General features: G+C 37.6%; 1 protein-coding gene across 7 annotated transcripts in view; it reads left to right on the top strand.

The window, feature by feature from the left end:
* Rgs7 (regulator of G protein signaling 7) overlaps nt 1–12,755 on the top strand; it is a 462,366-nt gene extending 449,611 nt beyond the window's left edge. For 3 of the 7 annotated variants that reach the window (XM_033762077.1, XM_033762081.1, XM_033762082.1), the window contains one exon: nt 12,109–12,754. Coding sequence is in view for 2 of the 7 variants with exons in the window: in XM_033762079.1 (XP_033617970.1) it covers nt 5,421–5,474 (54 nt within the window). In the remaining 5 variants the exon portion in view is untranslated. Of the gene's footprint in view, nt 1–5,420; nt 5,499–12,108 lie in introns of all 7 variants that reach the window. The other 4 variants (XM_033762079.1, XM_033762080.1, XM_033762078.1 and 1 more) reach the window with 4 other exon arrangements.
* Nucleotides 12,756–19,225: the final 6,470 nt, after the last annotated feature.

The raw sequence follows: 19,225 nt of genomic DNA on the forward strand, positions 1-19,225 counted from the left end.
TTTTTTTTTTTTTTTTTTTTTGGTACTGGGGATTGAACTCGGGTCCTTGTGCTTGCAAGGCAGGCCACTGAGCTAAATCCCCAGCCTTTTCATTGTATAATATAATGCAGACTTAAAGGAAAGAGATAAGCCTTTATCTATTCTTTCTCTCCCTCCTTTATCTTTACTTTTGCCCTAACACAAGAGCATATATCCAGAAAAATATCTTACTCTGTGCAATGGGATTCTAATTTCCAAAAGCACTTGTAATATACGCTCATGACAGGCCTCTCCTGCCAGCTGATCTTCAGTCTGTCAAGACTTGTAATCGGTTTCTGGGAGCTTAGCTTGTACTGTCAAACACACTTGGGATTGTTTCTAGTCTGCAGTTAAATGATTTTTAACTTGGTTTTTATTAAATGTAAATTCTACTATGAAACAACACCAACACTGAAAACTGCAAGCCAGTCTCTTCAGCAGTCGTAATCCTAGGAACCATGCAGTGTATCCTTGCTATTGGATTTGCCAAACATCAAGAATAACAATAAGGATGTTGATTTGCAACCTAGGAGTCAACACACATATTATAATTGTGTCAATGCTTTGTATACCGTTTTAAATCCTGGATCTTTCATTTATCAACACGTATTTAGTTTGGAGCTTGGAGTTCAGTGGTACAGCTCCCTGCTTAGCATATTTGAGGCTCTGGTTCCATCCTCAGCACCACAAACAAAATAAAACAAAATCAAAAGCCTGTCTATCATTACTTTCATTTCCTATGATATTAGTTTCTACCACAGGGAAGTAGCTTTTGGAAAGGTCATGTTTTAGAATGTATTCACACTAATGAAGTTGTAGCATAGTAAGGTCTCCATGGAGCAAGTCAGATACTCCATTTACATAAACATCCATTGTCATGAGCAGATTGTCTGCTTCATATAAACATCTATTACAGCAGATAAGCTGATTTGCAACTATGTGAAGGAAGGCTTTGATTTTATATCTATGTCCCTGTGAATTTACCTTGAGGAAGATTTTCTGAATATTATTTTCTAGCTAAATTCTATGTATTTTGTTGATTGGAATCATGCGTATATTACTACAGACAGGCTATGTTAGAAAATTCCTGTAGCATCTTAAATGAGAATAGTTTATGAACTTGTCACTGGACATTCCCATCAATAGATATTAACAGCAAAAACAGAAAGTGAATCCGATAAAAAATGGACTATTTTCTTCTTCTCTGTTCTGGACCTGAAACCCATCTCATATAACATTGTGTTGTTGCCAGATGTGGCTATTCATCTTAGTTTTTGCAATGGGTTGTGGTGAAAACTGACCTGAGAAAACAATTGTAGTTTCCCTGAAGCATGATGTATATGATTGATGTGAGACATAGCAGACTATGTAGCCCAATTTACTTCAGACAGTATGTCTTTATTTTCTCCTGGTAGCATCATTAGTTCTTAAACTGGCACTCTTGTCCCATAAGCTGTGAATTGTGTAGTGGCTGTTAGTCATACAGCATCCAGTGAACCCTGGGGGTTGCTAAGAAATGTTGATATGTCTTCTGAGCAGAAGGCCCCAAATGCTGATGACTTCTTTGCTACTACATATGCTAGGGGCAAAAGTCAACAGCGTTTCCCAATTCTAATCATCATGTAGCCCTACGTTTGTTGTAGCAGCTGAGGCCTCAGCTGGAGACCATCCTGGAGACCTTGTGAAAAGTTTGTAGCTCAATAGTATCACCTGTGCAGATACTACCAGGCTCTTTGTCCAGTAAAAAATAGTATTGAGTGTCCGCTGTGTGTCAGGCCACTTTGTTCTGTATCTGAAAATTTATAGAAAATAAAATATAACCCCTACTCTTAGGAATCTTATATTTTATAAAAGGGATAGATGTAAACCAAAATTACTATTTGGGAGATGCTCATAATATGTGCATCTAACTTGGTTCTCTCTCCAAATCTAACTGCCCAATGAGAAGAACTTTTTCTTAAGGAACCACGGGAGGCATAGTGAGCAAGAGTTGAGGCCTGAGCAAGAGACCTGTTCACTAACTAGCTGGAGGAAACTGATCTTGAAGGACAGAGTGCAAAACAAAGCCAGAAAGAGGGTCTGAAGGCTCGACAAATTTAGGGAAGTACTACTGTGTAGGTTTCCCATTAGTGGAGCAGAGCACAGAAAGTAATCAAGGAGATCTCCCATGTTCTGGATTTGCACATGGGCTTTCTTCAGCTCTGCAGCAGGCGACAGTGGAGAGGAAGTCAGAGTATCTGGAGACAGGAGGATGATTTGGCAGGGTCGACAGCTTCTCTAGTGAAACACACATTAGATGATAACAGAATCTTGGGTGGTGAAATAGAATAAAGGAGGAAGAAGACTTGGAGCACCAATAATTATAGTAGAACTTTTTAAAGCCAAGTTTACTGGAAAACAGCAGAAAAATAAGCTTCAAATTGTCTCATTTAGAGATCTTAGCAGTTGTATTACACTGTGGTTATCACATTATTTTGCATTATCACTTTGATTTTGTTTGCTGAAACATGAATTATTATTCAAATATAATCTGAATATCAGGCAGATATAAAAATTAGTAACAAGCAAAAAGATATGGGAATGATTGCATACTGTGCATTTTGACATTTGGTAAAGTACTTTGCAGATAGCAACTCTCAGTCTCAGTTACCTCATTGAATTAAATTGCAGTGAATAGAATTAATAGAGTTAAAACAAGTTCGTCAATGATCTAAGTGCAAAACCTTTGCATACTGTTTTTTATAAAGTTGTTTCGTACATCCAGGAAAATATCTATGGCACTTAAGTAGATTAAAAATTTGAATTTTTATGATATCGTATTTAATTTCCACTAACAATAGAATCATATATGATTTCTAGCTATGAAATCACTTAGTAGGCAGCTGTGTATCATCACCAAGGTACCAATTTCTCAGTTTTCCTTACTTATTCTAAAGCTAAAGTAAATTCCTTACTTATTCTAAAAAAAGCTTACTTATTCTAAAATGTGATGGTTGTCCCTCAGCATTTCTCTACAAGGGAATTTTTTCAGATAAGAAACCTAGTCATATTGATGAAAAGCTATAGATGCAGTTTTTACTTTTCCATAATTTGTGCTAATACTAAGAGGCAACAACACTACATAGATAATTTATAATAGCAAGACAAAAGACCCCTGTATCTGAATTGCATTCATTTCTGAGCATGAATGTTTTATGTGCATATCAACAGACACTGCATTTTTCATATGCCTTTGGCAGACCATGTAGCAAGCCCAAATTAGGCAAAAGTCCATGTCCTCTGCACTGTGAAACATATTTTGATAGCTGTTGTCATTGTTTTCCAATGGCCAGGGGAGTAATAGGAGCAAACATTGACGATCCTAAATGCATTAATTATATCCATAATTTAGAACAGCACAGACGAATAATAAATAGGCTACAGCATTAACTGAACTTGAAAGTACTGTCTCTACACTGCTGTATTATTTCTGAAGGGAAAAAAAACGGTTCCAGTCTTATTTGTTTTACTTCTGCAATTCATACAGACCTTGTTTTAGCATTAAAGATCTTTTTCTTTTCACTATTTCATCACCAATTTTAAAAATGACAGAGTAGACGTTGCTTAGTTCCTATAAAGGGGGATAGCAGTCATCATTAGTCACAGTGTTCAGTTGAAATATAATACATTGTACTGTATCTAGCAAGCGCATTTTGCTGATACCAGAAAGAAAACACTAAGAAGTCTTCTTTCTCTTTTCTAATTTAAATATTTAATCTTCAGGGTACTTACAGTTGTTGAGAATAATGTAATTTTTGGAGTTTCAGAATCAAAAAGGAAGTTAAAGTTTCTGTTCTTCTAGGTCCAATACCCTAACTATTGCTTGAGTATTTACTGTAGACTCAAGGCCAGATGGCTGGCTAGCATTTTCCTGCTCTTGAGTTCCAGAGATACAACCCCTAGAGAGTCTGGAGGCAATCTCCGTTTTTTAGAAATTCTTCCCCTATGTTCAGCATAGTCTACTTTTCTGCAACTTCCATGTGTTAGTTCTAGTTCTGCTTCCTGGGTCCTGCAAAAAAAAGTACAAACCATCAATTACTTGATAGTGTGATTCACATCAACCCTCCACACACATATTTTCTCTTGCTTGCCATAGTTAACATCTCTAGTTCGCTATTTTTCTGAGTGTTTCAACTATCCGTACCTCAGAACCACCAGGAACTTGGAAAACTCAGGTTCTGTGACCTCCATTTAAACTGAATTAGAATCACTCTCTCCCCGCCCGCACCATTGGTCACAACCATTTTAAGAACAAATACAGTGTAAGGATCATGGGCTGGAGATTTAGCTCAGTGGTGCTCCACCTGCCTTGCAAGCACAAGATCCTGAGTTTGATCCCCAGTACAAGAAAAGTAAAGAGCAATAAGGTCTAAGGATCGAGATCTAGATAGAAATCTTCTGACCTGAGAGCTCTGTACCAAACATCAGTGCTTCTCGTTTTTTTTCTGCAACCTTCTGTTGAATTGTGTGGTAATTAATCAATTGTGTTTACTTCCATTGCTGTTTGTAATCAAATTCATGCATTTATAGAGTTTATTAGAATATACATATAAGCTATTGAAATTTGAGTATGAAAAGAAAAAAATACTTCTATGAAAACTAAGCGGAACACTTAAAAGGACTTTGTAAAGTAAAAGTGGCTTAAAAATCACTATCAGATTAAATTTGAGTGAGTTTTCATTAAAAAGTGAGCTTCTAAGGTTAGAATTCCTGATTTAAGAATTTCCTGTTCCTTCACCATCTTTGTTGCTCACCTCCTGGATTGGTTCATCAGTAGTTCTCATAATCATGACTGAACCCAATACTTGAGGCGTGACCCAGCTCTCTGAAGTAGGAATAGCATTTCCCTGAGTTTGCGTCCTGTGCCTTTTACAGTCTGGCCTGAAAACTGCATGGGCTTCCTGGCCCTACCCTCCACCCATAGCAACATGTGCAATTGTAGGGCTTAAAATTTTTTTAAAAAAAACATTAAATTTTCTTCTCATGTACTATGATTATATTTTTCCAGTCTTGTCTTTCCATTTCAAGATTTTCTGTTTGTTGTCTTTTTTGTGTATTTTGGTATAAATTTGATTTTTTACCCTCTCCACTACCTTTTATCATGTGGTTAAATTTCACAGCTTTATAGCTTTGCATAAACATTTGGAGTATCTCTTTGCTGCCCAGGCTTTTAACAGAGATCATCAAGTTCACATCATGCATGCATTTTAGCAGAATTCCATTAGTTTAATCATTCACATTACGGATTAAAATGCCATAAGAACAGGGAGAAGGATAGACTTTCACTGCTCTGATAATTAGTGTGCCTTGAAGTTAGCTGCTTACTTAGTTATGAACTGCATCTCTCTCTGTCTCATCCACAGAGATCCCATGAAAGACTGCTGCATGCCTTACTTAGCCCAAGAGCCTTTGTTTAAAGCAAGCTCCTGTCCTCAAACCTGGTAAACCCTTTTTAAAAAATATGAATGCGCATGTCCATAACAGATAAAGATCTAACATAGTTTATACAAGAAGTACTTTACAAATAAATAATTTGAAGAACCACATGCCACTGAAAACTGAGCAAAGAACTTAGGCAATTTTAACAGAAAAAATGCAAACTATTTGAGGAAAATAAAAAAGCTGTTGTTATTAATAGTCAAGTAAGTTTTAGAAAGTAATGCAATAACTTGTTCCTCCAAAAAGGTTAGCTTTCATTTAAAATAATATCTAGAATTATATCTAGAATAATATCTAGAATAATTTCTAGAATAAGAAAATAAGTAATCTCATGCACTGTTCCTAGTAGTGTGAATTGTTGTTACTTTTTGGAACAGAATTAATTTGACGGAATGTGCCAAAAGCCTCAAAATATCTCATGTTAAATAAATAATACGATTTCTAGTAAACTGATCCTCAGAAAATCCAGATGTTCCTACAGGTACAAGAATATTAATTGCATCATTCTATATTTATTGCAAATACAGAACACACTTTGAATGTGACAATTGTGAATCATTAAATACCTCAAGGAGTATCTACTGATGGAATCCTATGCAGATACTAAAAATTGGATTTTAGAGCAGTGGCTTTCATCTTTTTTTTTTATGCCGCCCACATTGATCCATTTAACCATACACTTTACTTGTGTTTGTGTGTATAAATATATATATATACACATATTGGTGTGTATGTATGCTCATATGTGCACAGAAGTAAAAACACTTCACAAGCAAAGCATTTCCTCATTTGGGGCAGTATATTCTGATATTTTCTTATCTATTTTATAATTTTTTCTAAATGTTGGTTGTATCACTCTAAGTAGATTCCCTCACCCACTAAATGCCTTCAGTTTGAATGCTGAGATTATTTCAGAAGAAAGATGTATGAGTAACTAATTAAAATATGATTCAAACCTGTTACTCATAGTAAGCTGTAATATTCACAGTATAAGCTCAGTTTTATTAGAACAAAAGTTTAAACACAAATTTTTCATATTTAAAAGTAGATGGCATATTATGTGAATAATCATATTTTAAGTAATATTTTTGTTTACATATCACTATGTTTTTCACATTTTTTAATGGATACATACTACTTTTATTATAGGAAAATATTTTGAGCTAAGAAATGAAAGTGTTTGCTGTACTTTTTTTTCAAACCACAGAGAAGCTAGTGATTAGTACTTAAATGTATATGTGCTCATAAACTATTTTAGTTCTTAACACTGGAGGGGTCTTTTCATTATCAGATTTACGTGCACAGGTTAAAAACAAGTAGAGCCAGTTTTATAAAGTTCTTTTCTTCTTTATTTCTTAAATCTCAAATCCTCGAGCTCATCTTTAGTGCTCTAAGAACATATGCACTCTCTACAATTTTGTTGTGTTTTAATATACTCACTGTAAGTTTATCTAGAAGAACTGGTTTCATTTAAGTCAGGGAACAATTTTCCCAACACCTAGCCTCACTTCAGTTCCTCTTATTATCTTCCCAGTCCAAGACCTACTTTTTGTTAGTCAGTTGACGAGGACGAAGGAAACGACCCATGTCCCTGACTCCTGTTCCTCATTCTACTAAGTCCTCTTCTCCCCTAAGTTCAAAGCAACTTTTTCCACAATATTTAGATTTTCTAGAAGTTTATTCTTGGAATCAAATTTCCAGCCAAGAAGTTCAACTTATGGAAACAGTTCAGCACTTATTTGGGGACAGCTATGTTATTAATGCTGTTTAATAGCTGTCAGTTGCTTCCCCAAGCCAGGTGACTGACAAAATTATACAAGGCATCACATGGATGCACTGGTGCAGATTCATGGCAAGAAGAGTTGACAGAAGGGAACTGCGGAGTGGAGAGGGCAGTTGGAGGCTTCAGCAGGGACAGGGGTGAGAAGTGCATCTTTGAAGAGTAGGATCTGAACAGGTGTGTACACAGAAAAAGTGGGAGGCCAGCCAGCGAATACAGTAGGGACAGTAGGCAGTTTAAAAAGCCACAGAAGCCAGAAATGAATGATTTTGAAAGCTAGGCAAAGACATTGGCATTTATAAGTGAAACAAAGCACCTTTAACATGAGGGTAAAAGAACAGAGTCCATCCTTTCTCAGCCTTTTACAAGAGCATTTCCTGTCTGTGCCCCCACAGCAAACCATGCTGCCAGCTCTTTTCATCATATGGGCTGGGCATCTGGTCAGACAATCAGATCACCTTAACTGGGAGAAAGGCAATACCAGGATGTGCACTTTCTTATTCCCAGCCATTCACTCTGGCTTCTGCAGCCCAGGAGGCTTCCAGTATGTGCTTGTGAGTCAACAGCAACATGGGGGAGACAAGTGGAGGCACTGACGGGACAAAAACAAGCAGAAACTAAGAATAGCAAGAGTTCAGGGGTTAGATTTTAAAACAAAACCCCAAAAGATCATGACAACCCTCTGCTCTCCTCTGTCAGTCTTTCATGGACAGCTTCTAAAAATCTACCTCTGCATTTCTGTTCTGTCTGTTCAGTGCTATGTATTTTTATGACAGTAATAAAAAATGTGGGCTCAGTCACACAAGCAAATGTGGCTTCTCTCTATTTCCTTGTGGATATGGGTGGCCAGAGGCGGAAGTAGAAAGCACGTTAGTGTCCCCACTGCTTCGGGCACTCAGGCTGTACCCAAAAGCCTGGCCTTCATGTTTATTTCTACTGACCCAGGGCTCCTAGTCAGCTCTCTGATACTACTTCAAGACCAAGATACACTTTGTTAGATCAGGCCGACTTATTTATTCTTTACTTGGAAAAGTTCAAGATCAACACATAGGTTTTTATTTTTTATTTGGGGAGTTTTCCCACCAATTATAATAAAATCTCTACAAAATGTTTAAGAGAGAAAGGATTGATGTGGTGAAGGTGAAATTTTTTTGGGACACTAGAAAACTCTTTGTTTATGGGGTTATTATATTTTTAGATTATGACGATGCTCTGTATTCACTTAGGTACTGGTTAAAGTTTCAGGTTTATTTTCTCCTGAAACTGATTATATGCTTATTTTTTTCTAGCATATTATCCATTAGGTATTACATAATCTCATAGCACCTTGAATTTTGGTCTTACCTAAGAGTCTGTTTTTGTCTTTCCTTAAAGATCTCTGTTAATCTATTTCCTATAGACTCTGACAGCAATGGTTTAAGTCCCTAACCATATGTATCATGTGGTAAAAATAGATACTATTCACACAGAATTATTGAAGCACCATGACCAGTATGATTTAAAATTGCTATTGGTGAGGATGAGGGTTTTTTTAGTCCTTTTACTTACTAGAATTGTGACCTTAAAACTTAGCTGTAGACATTCCTCAGCTTATTCAACAAGGAAAAATTATGAAAAGATGATTGGCCAGGATGGATTCAATATTTCTTCCAAATAAGTGCCTAAAAGTGACTATTCCCAAAGCTGACCTGCAAATTAGGACCAACATGGACTTCCCTAGAACAAAGAATCAGTTCTTTTGGATTTAGTACTTTCAATGGGTACTGCACACACAGCAGTTTATTCATACCCTGGAATAAGGCTTATGTATTTGTCTTCCCTGTAAGTGAACCAGACATGGTTTGCAAATACAGCCATTCATCTCGGTCTTCTAACATTCCCTTATTATTCTTGTATTATCACAAACCCCAGGTTTACCACAGGCCTGCAGTTCTCTAGGGACTTCTGTGAAAGGTTGTCTTTAAATTACTTCCTGGGACAGGAGATGGTCAAGCTAAACTTGGACCACACCCCATCTTTAATGAAGTGCATACCAGACCAAGTGCTAGTAGCTTTCATGGCTTATGATATTTGAAAAAAACAAAAAACAAAATGAAACAAGCAAGCAACAAATGTAGAATGAGAGCTCTGATTCTTTTTATCAAATTTAGAAAGGTGACATTAGTTTCCATCATCCAAATTAAAAAATGACTTAGTTTCCAATGACTTCATATGTCATTGTAATCATTTTTCTTTGCAGAATTTTGAAACAAATCACAATGATTTGCACTTTTAAAAGAAAGACTTTTATATTAGTATTTTTTTGCTACTGTTGACTCTGACACTCTTTTGCCTCAGCCAATATGTACTTCCCTTTATCCCACAAATGCTATGAGAATAAACCCTTTCTAAATATGTTATTCAATCTCAGAATAAACATCTGCAATATGTGTGCAGTTACATTAATAGCACAGAAATTATTGTAAATATAATAAACAACATCATCTTTAAGTATGGAAAAGTGCTTAATAAACCCAACATTATTTGACTAATACATTGCCCAGGGTAGGGAGTGAAAAAAATAGTGTAATTTTAGCTTTCAATTCATTGGCAATTTTCTCCTTTTCTTAGTAAGAACGGTGATCTTGGGTCTGGGTGTCCTAGTTGGTCAGATGAATAACAATATTACTAATAATAACAATAATAAAGTAGTAGCTAACATAAATTGAGTACATAAGATGCTATAAAAATAATTGTAAGTGATTTATGAATCCTCAGACCAGGATTTTAAAATAAATATTATTATCCTTACTTTATGGATAAAGAAGCAGGCACATTAGTGGAAACAATGTCTTAGTGTGTTCAGGATGCTACAACAAAACACCATAGACTGAGTGACTTATAAACAACAACAGTTTATCTTTTATAATTCTGGGAACTGCAGGCTCAGGATCATGGTGTCACCTGATTCTGCATCTGGTGGGGACCTGCTTCCTTGTTCACAGGCAGCAGGACACGCCTCGTTGTGTCCTCACAGGTGAAAGGGTCAAACAAGCTCTCTTGGGCCTCTTTTATAAGATGACAGCAGGCAAAGAATGCGTATGTTCTTTATAAGTAGAGACTTTTGACAGCACATCACTTGTCTTCTGTTATTTTTCCTCTGATTAGTGACAAAAGCATAGGCCGACAGAAAATACATTTGTGAACTTCAGCATCTTTTCTGTCAGTTGCTGAAAGCTATTGTGAGCCCTTTGTGCCAATTAGAAGAAAATGTACATGGTTTTCATTGCTGTCTCATGTCAGCAGCGAAAGAGCCTTCTATGTAACTGTGTGGCATTTAAAGAAAGCTATTGATTCTAAATTATGGACATTAATCATTTCTTAAGCGCATTTTTCTTTGCCCAGAACGTTGCTAGTGTGGGCTGCATGTTTGTGCTCCCCCAGATTGATATGTTGAATTCCTTTTCCACAGTGATGGCTGTAGAAGGGGAGGTGATTAGGTCACGAGGGCAGAAGTCTCTGGATGAGATTAGTGTCCTTCTAGCAGAGGCTCCAGAAGGCTTCTCTGCCCCTTCTGCCATGTGAGCGCACAGAGAGAATGAACTGCGTAGGTACCAGAAGAGAACCCTCACTGAACACGTGCCCGAGCATCTGGATCTTGGAGTCCCAGCCTCTAGGATTGTGGATGAAGTTTGATTGTTTATAAAGCACTCCAGCTATGATTTTTGTACAGCAACTCATACAGACTAAGACAGTGGCCATGGGTCATGCATTTTCTCCCGGCACCACCAACTCTTTAACAGACCCTGAGCCACATTAATTAGCAAATCAAGACTGTTGCCATGACCATCATTTATTTCCAAAATACTGTATTTCTCAAAAATTACTGATTTTTCCTTATTATTTTATCATCTGGAAAGGAAAAAAAGTTTAATTCTCTACTATACTAGAACATATAAAATGGCAAATGAAACAGAAACCACTAATCAACAATCTGTATTCTGAGAAAAAATATCAAACTTCTTACTTTCTTAGGGTCATTGTAATTAACAAGAACATCTTGATTTTTAAGATTTTAAAAATATGTACTCTGTATTAGAATAATATGTGGAATCCTATTATACCAGATTTTTCTGCAGTTGAGCTTGAAGTGAGGTGGGAGAGAAAGGAAAGATACTGACAGTTTGAAATAGGGAATAAGACTTTTGTCTCTAAATGTATAATTGGTGTCCTTTTCTCTGCTAACAACGCAACATAGAGGATAGAATCAAGTTTCTACCAATTATAACCTCAAAAATGAATATTTAACTAAATCATACCCTCTAAATCTCTCAGTATTTATCAGTGAAGCACTTATTTTAAAGAATGCATTCACATTGTTATCTTTCAGAGTAGCTTCCTAAGACACTATAATGTGTGGAGAACAAATTGGGAACCTAGGTGTTACCTCATTGCTAAGCCTGGATGGAACGTTTTTGGACATGTTTTATGATTGCTGATCTGTGCTGTGAAACCATCAGTCTGTTTGTAGTGGGGAGGATATGATTGGGAGGGGAGGGCGGTCTGTTTGGTGTGTCAGGGGCAGGAGGGAGGAAGAGTTGTCATAAAGTTTGAACTAAGATGTCCTCAGAGGTTCAATCTCAGGAGCTGGGGATGTAGCACAGTGGTAGAGCATGTGCTTAGCATGCGTGACCCCTGGGTTCAATCCCCAACCCTACAAGAAAGGGGGAGGGATGATTCACTTGGGATCTTTATATCGAAAATCATCTGCAATAAATAGATGCTGCAAGGAAGAAATTTTTCAGTGATCATACTTTCTTTTTTTGTTTGTTTGTTTTATATTTTTTTCTCAGGGGAAGTCTCTCACATCTAAGAGGTTAACAAGCCTTGTTCAGTCTTACTAAAAGGATCTCCTTGTAGCATGGAAAGACTGGCATCGTGGCATATACTCTGTAACTCTGACGTAACCTGGAGCAGAGGACATTAGACCAAGACGTTGCATGAACGGAGGACCTGACTTGTTCCTTTGTGTGTGTACATTAAGGCATCGCCATCTCCAAGGGACTCTTTGCCATCCCACTGCCTCCACTTCAAACTGTTGTCTGCTTTCTCTTCCTTTCTTCTACTAAGCTGGATCTGTTGTCTTTTCCTTTTTAACAAGTTCAAGTGAAGTAAAACCTTTTTATTTTCCCTCTCTCTTGAAGCTTCTGCTAGTCACACTGTTCACTGATAACTCAATCAGTCACAAACTGGAAGAATTGTAAAAGAAAAAAAGCATATATCAATATGTATACATATGGCTTCACATTAATTAAACAATAAATTAGTACAGAAAGTTTCACTTCACCCGTGTTTTCACAGTCTGAAACAAGCTCATGTCTGTGTCTCTTGTCTGTACATTCTCGGTTAATGTTTCTTGCATTTATTTTTATACCATATTTAAATAAGAAACACCTTTTACTCCAGATGTATTAAAGTTGATCCCTTCTCTGTAAATTTGTGTATGTTTATATTGTTGTTTTATCTTTCATTAAAAGATGCAGAATCTCCTTGCTTTTGTAGCTTTTGTCTTCAGCATTAAGTGTAGAAGAAAATGATGAGAAAGCATTCACAGCCATAGAGTTGCAAATTAGACTGTCACCCTGAAATCCTGTTGGTGTAGCAAGCTGAGCTCAGATGGTGAGGCAGCCTTGAGCAGCGCATTGAAAGGATTTCACTTGGTAGCCAAGCTGGGGCCAGTAGATCTTTTGCCTCCCACTGAAGAACAAAAATGTGGCTGTCCATATTTTTCACTATATAAGGAGGCCTTTCTGCCTTGTAATGTATCTATGTTTTGCTAATGAATATTTTGTTAGAATTAAGCCTGGGTGTGAATTTGCAACTCAGTAACTATTTTTTTTCTTTAAAGCACAATTCTAAAAATACCTAGAGTCAGTGTTGCTTAACTTTCCGGTGGCTACAGTTTCCTTCGAGATGTTATTTACTGACATTTAGTGAATACTTACTAAAGGCCCCCGTCACTGAATTATGGACTTCATATGCACATATAATCTTCACATTTTTATCCTCACACAGCCTTCTGAGATCATGTCTGCCATTTTGAGAACACTGAAGAAGAGCAAGTTTAATGAATCACACAGCCAAGTGGTGAGTAATATTATAGGAGGAGAAAAAAAAAATTTCCTCTACCATTCTAGTTTCACAACTTGAACTCTTGACAAAAAACAGATTATTAGGGCTGGGATGTGGCTCCTTAGCAGAGTGCTTGCCATGCATGTGTAGGACCTCGAGTTTGATCCCCATCACTACACTGAAAACAAAAAGCAGCAACAAAAATTGATGCACAAAAGAAAAGCAGAATCAATCATTTACTTAACAGAAGTTTTCCTTTGTGGGAAACTTCATAAGGAAAGGAGGATTTAAGCAAAATGGTTAAACCTGATTGTTTTATGCTAGATTCAAAAAAGAACACTGAGTCAAGGGGCAATATGATAGGACCAGTGGATATGAGTTAAGGGTGATGTCTTAGTTACTTTTCTCTCATTGCTGAAACAAAATACCCGTGCCCAAAGTTAAGGGAGGAAAGGTCTATTTAGCTCATAGTTTGTAGAAGTTTCAGGCCGTAATCAGCTGACTCCCAAGGCAAGGTGGCTTGGCAGAGGGGTGTTGCAGAGAAGAACCAGTACATTGCCAGCAGAAGACAGCAAAGCAAGCAAAGGAAAAGACAAGCCTCTCTGTGTCCCTTCCACTGAATTCAGGCAGGATTAGGGTGATACCAAACCAGTTCAGTGGACTGAGTTAGTAAGCACCCACACTTAATCACAGAATCTCACACTCTAGAGTCAGCTACTTCTGAAAAAGCCCCACCTATGACCACATGAGGCTTTGCGGGGACATCTAGACCCCAGGTTGTCAACTGAGGGAAAGGTAGTCAGGCCTGACTGTCCCGACTCCTCTTAGTATCCCTTCATGTTCAGAGGTAAGGAAGTTCCTTTTCTGAAGGTCTGGGAAGGGGAACTCTCATAGGATGCTCTTAGGACCTACTTCTAGAGAAGGTCAGAATACCTGACATTTTTCAAATTCCTTCACCTTAAAATAGCATTCTGAGATGCCATATTCTAGTATGTTCTGAATGCCATTGGCATACAAATCCAGGCAGTCTGACAACAGGGCACAGTACACTGCACCTATAGGTAACTTTGGGTAAAAGTTTACATGAAATCCATATATACCCTCACACAGGAAATATTTGTTCTGAATATCAGGACATTCACAGACTAAACTCAAGCTCCCCCATGGACCTCAGGTGAGAAACTTGACTCACAAGAAAACTGGGTCAGAGACACAGAAGGTTATTTCAGCCAGGACCGAGGCCTGGCCTCCTTGCTTATGTTCACACCTAGACATGGCAGACCTGGGTATTTTGAAAATGTGATCAAGTTATTGATGTTTGTAAATTATTGTCAGTAAATTTTCATTCTGAAAAATTTTGTCAACAATAGTGAACAATCAGTAATGAGTCTGATAGCTAGTTAATACAACTCACAAAATGGAAGTCTTTATTGGAGAAATTTGTATATGGGCTATAACCTAACTACTGAAATAGTTGAAGAAAGTTTAATTATATCTTTACATGGCTTTTTAAAAGACATACATAAAATGCAAATTAAGTGAATAGACTTCAAGACAGCCTGGCACAGCCAGCACTGAATCTATATTAAACTCTACTTAATAAACACATTGTTTGAAGGAAAATAATAAACCTATTAAAAATATGGTGTGTAAACAATGAGCTTTGCAAAAAGATGACTGGTTATCAGTGGCTGGCTGTCAGTCCTTAGCTGTCCTAATTTGAAATTCCAAATAATGGATTCATGCAGAAATGAAGGGCAAGAGAATTGCTAAGGGCAACCCTCCACCAAGTGTCTTTACTTCAGGAATTCCTACTTAAAAAGTTCATTCAAGTTTCTGATTTCAATTACCTAAAAGCTTTAAATGGACTAATGGTTCCATTTAATATGATTTAGATAAGACTCAGATACAAAAGTGTGGCATTTCAGGAGAAGCACTAAAAAAAGTTTTCGATTCCTTGCTGGTAACTCCAGAAAGCTCTCATCAACACTTTCTTGCCCACCCCAGCATTGTTTGATCTATGTCATAGAATAAAATTTTCCATTGAATAAAATAGTTTTTAAGAAGTCTTTCCCTTCTGTAAGACCATCTTAAATGCTGTTCTCCAATGACTCAGAGCTTCTGCACTCATATTGCAAAAGCATTTCATCCTCTAATTGCCTTGGCCCAATTATCCTATTTACAGTAGTGTTTTCTATGTGTCTGCAGAAGATACTCTTCTTGGATCAGAATAACAGAAGCATGGTCAGCAACCTTATCTAAGCTGTTTGCTAACAGATACTAGGAAAAGAAATGAAGGCAGGGCCCCTCCTTCATTGTTATGACAAGGATCTGACTTGATCTTGCTATTCAAGACTCAGATTTGTCCCAGTTGAATACTTGCTTTTCTTTATATGAGAGTTTATAAATAATTTTGATATATTTATTGGAGAAACAATAAATTAATAATTTTGTAGAGGCAAATCTTGGCTACCAGCATGCTTTTATTCCATGTACTTTAGTATATGTATTCCCACACAGCTACATATTTGAAAGGGCACATTGGATTTTGAGTAGTTTTAGTGTTGCCCATGACTACTACTTTGTGTATTCCAACAGCTCTCTCCAACATCAGTGGGAGAGAGCCAAAGGTATCAATCCATGCCCTAAGCCATTTCAAGAAAAAGTGAATGAATGACAGCGAAGAGTTTAAGAAATGTAAAGGATAGAAAGAAAATAAATGCAGGGCAGGGATTTGGCTCAGTGGTTCTGCCACCTGCCTTGCAAGTGCAAGACCCTGAGTTTGATCCCCAGTACCAAAACACAAAAAAGAGAGAAAATAAATTCATGTATCACACAAGTGTCTCATACATCTTGTTGTATGGCTAAGCATTTGGATCTCCTTATTGAGAGTTTTATATCCTAGAACTCACCTTAGAAAGCATATCAAACATAAAATGTTGTTGTCCAAAAATCAGATTAAAGCAAAATTCGTATATACTGTTGGATGTTCAGGGACATTTCCCTGGAGGTGGAATGTAATGTGTTTATAACTTCATTTTCAAAAGGTCATTAGTGCCTGAGTAGACAGGAATACTTCCTGATTAATAAATTGATTCATAAGTCCAAATGTCTTTATTAGGTTATAGGACCTTACTCATTTCACACTTATTTGGAAATCTAATAAATTGGGCATGTGTAATATCTTTTTAAATTTAATAATATGTAACTGCAGTGTGGTTGAAAGGATTAGGATAATGTACATAAATCAGCAAATTTGGTGCTTGGTACTTAATTGATGTACGAAGAAATAATGTTTATCTCACCCTTATCTCTTCTTTTTCTTTACAAGGTCATTATTGTGAAAAGATAAAAGTTGCACTCAGAAACCACATCTTAGTTGGCATGGAGACAGTGATGAAATTGAAGAGGCCAAAATTGAGCAGTGAATCAAGATATGAGAGGCCTTGGGAAATATCAGGAGGGATGTCGGGTGGGATGAAGGGCTGGGCATCTATCAAGTAGTGTTAGTAAAGCATGGGGGCCGAAGGAGGATACTGGGCCAAATCAGGAGTCTGTGTCCTGATAAAGTGTATTTTATTATTTTTTATTGAGTTTATTAATACATTTTAGGTATACGGTACAGTTACATTCATTATTGGTATCTTGTACCTTTACACGACAGGTCTTGGTTCTCATTTTTTCCCCTTGTCCCTGCCCTCCCTTCACCCCCTTCTCCCCTCCCCATTTATGAACACTTTATTTCCATTTTTTTCATTTTCTCATATTTTTTCTTTTCCCTTATTACCTTTCCCCTACCCTTCCCACTTTCCCTACACCTTTAGCCCTTTTAATAAAGTGTATTTTAGATACTAAAGCTCCTGAAATAACAGTGGGAACTTGTCCAGAGACATTGCTAGCCTGACTTGTGTGTGGAATGGAACATTTCATGGGTAGCTAGCCAATATGAGAGTAGATGGTAGTGAGTAGTAATGTGTCAGGGGTAAAAATCAGCTGTGTTAGTCTAATTCCCATGAGACAAAGTACCTATGGTAAACAACTTATGAAAAAGAATAGTTATTTTGGTTCACGGTTTCACACCATTGACCCTTGGCTCTGTTGCTTTGTGGTGGAACAGTACTTCATGGCAGGGGAGGCCTGTTTACCTCATGGTCGCCAAGAGGTAAAGAGAGATAAAAGGGCCAAGGTCCGGATATCCCTTTCCAAGCCCTCTCCCCATGAACTAACATCCTTCCATTAGGCCACACTTCCTAAAGGATCCACCATGTCCCAGCTGCACCACAAGATCACTACCAAGCCTTTAGCACATTGACTTTGGGGAACGTCTGAGATCCAAACCACAGCACACCCTACCTATCTTTCTCAGTTTGTGGTGTTCAGCTGATAAAGGACATACATAAGAACTCCCTTTAGTGACAGCAGACATTAAAACTGACCCAGCAGTAAGAATTTACAGGCCAAAACTTTAATTGATAAGAAAAAAATAGGGAAGAGTGCTCACTGGTCTCTTTCTGAATCACTTCCAGAAAAGCTACAGCTGAAAGGGACACAGAAATGATGGAAATCAGGCCAGCCCATTAACAAAAGAATGGGATGAGCTCTTCTGATACCTCTGGAATGGGCTAGCTGCTGGCAATTTTCCATTGGGTCATGAGTATGCCACTTTCTTTTTGAGACTTCTTTCTTATGTTTTATGGGATCTCCTAGTGTAAAATATAGATCAGTGTGATTTTCATCTTTGGAGTCATGATGGGCCCCTCTTGCTGGTCTTTGATAGAACAAAAGGAGGGAATAAGTAGAGGTGCATTCTATACATTGTTAACAAAGAGACTAGGGAAAAAGGACATTCCTAAACCTTCAGTGGGTTCATGGATCCAAGTCCCATCTCTTCTTCCAGGTACCTCTCCTACTTCATAAAAGTATTTTTGTCTAGAACCAAAGTACAAGAACAGGGCCAGGGATTTAGCTCAGTGGTACCGCCACCTGCCTTGCAAGTGCAAGGGCCTAAGTTTGATCCCTGGTACCAAAAATAAGTAAGACAAAGTACAAGAACGTCCCTGTCCCACCATACAAGTTTCCATAGGTTTCCTTGACTACACAAGGATAGAGTGTCACTGGGTTTGGGGATGGTTTCTAGTTTTTTTTGTTGTTGTTTTTTTTTCTGTCCTGAACAAAGAATTGGTCAAGACACGCACAAAAGGTAGCACGGTTTTACATTTAATAGAAGTAGGAAAAGAAAGATGCTTTGAAGAGTGAGTTTGGACCAAGTAAAAGAAAAAGAAGTATACAACATGAGAGCTGACTGCTGTGAAAGAATTTAGTAGCCCCAAACTCAATGCAGACTGCCTTTCTGTGTATCTCACTCCTCAGGCTGATGTCAGGTCTAGGCCATCCTATGGAAAACTTGTTTGAGTTCTTGTGAGAAGACCATTTATGGGGCTTTGGGAACTGTTCTGCGCATGTGTTCAGGGACTTTGCAATTAGCAGGCCATACCTACGTCCCAAGCCAGCCTGCTATGCCATAGTCAGTCTCCCACTTCAAGGATATTCATAATCCCATGGGAAGACTGAATGCTTTGGTATGGGATGTCTTAAAGATTCTATAACATTTTGATTCCATCCATAATGCAGTGGCTGTGGTTTGCTTGAGATCTCAAATTCAGGCTGGATTAAGGTCCCAATGAAGTTGAAGCTGGACAATTTGCAGGTAATATTGCAAGGCAAATGGCAGAACCACTGAGCTAAATCCCTGGCCCAGCAGGTAATATTGCAATACAGACATTCTTGATTTAACAGCCAAGTTCCATTCCTGCAGCTAGATCTTTTAAATGAATTTCT

Source organism: Fukomys damarensis, unplaced genomic scaffold (genome assembly GCF_012274545.1).
Source record: "Fukomys damarensis isolate Sample0158 unplaced genomic scaffold, DMR_v1.0_HiC HiC_scaffold_11, whole genome shotgun sequence".
NCBI classification, from domain to species: domain Eukaryota; kingdom Metazoa; phylum Chordata; class Mammalia; order Rodentia; family Bathyergidae; genus Fukomys; species Fukomys damarensis.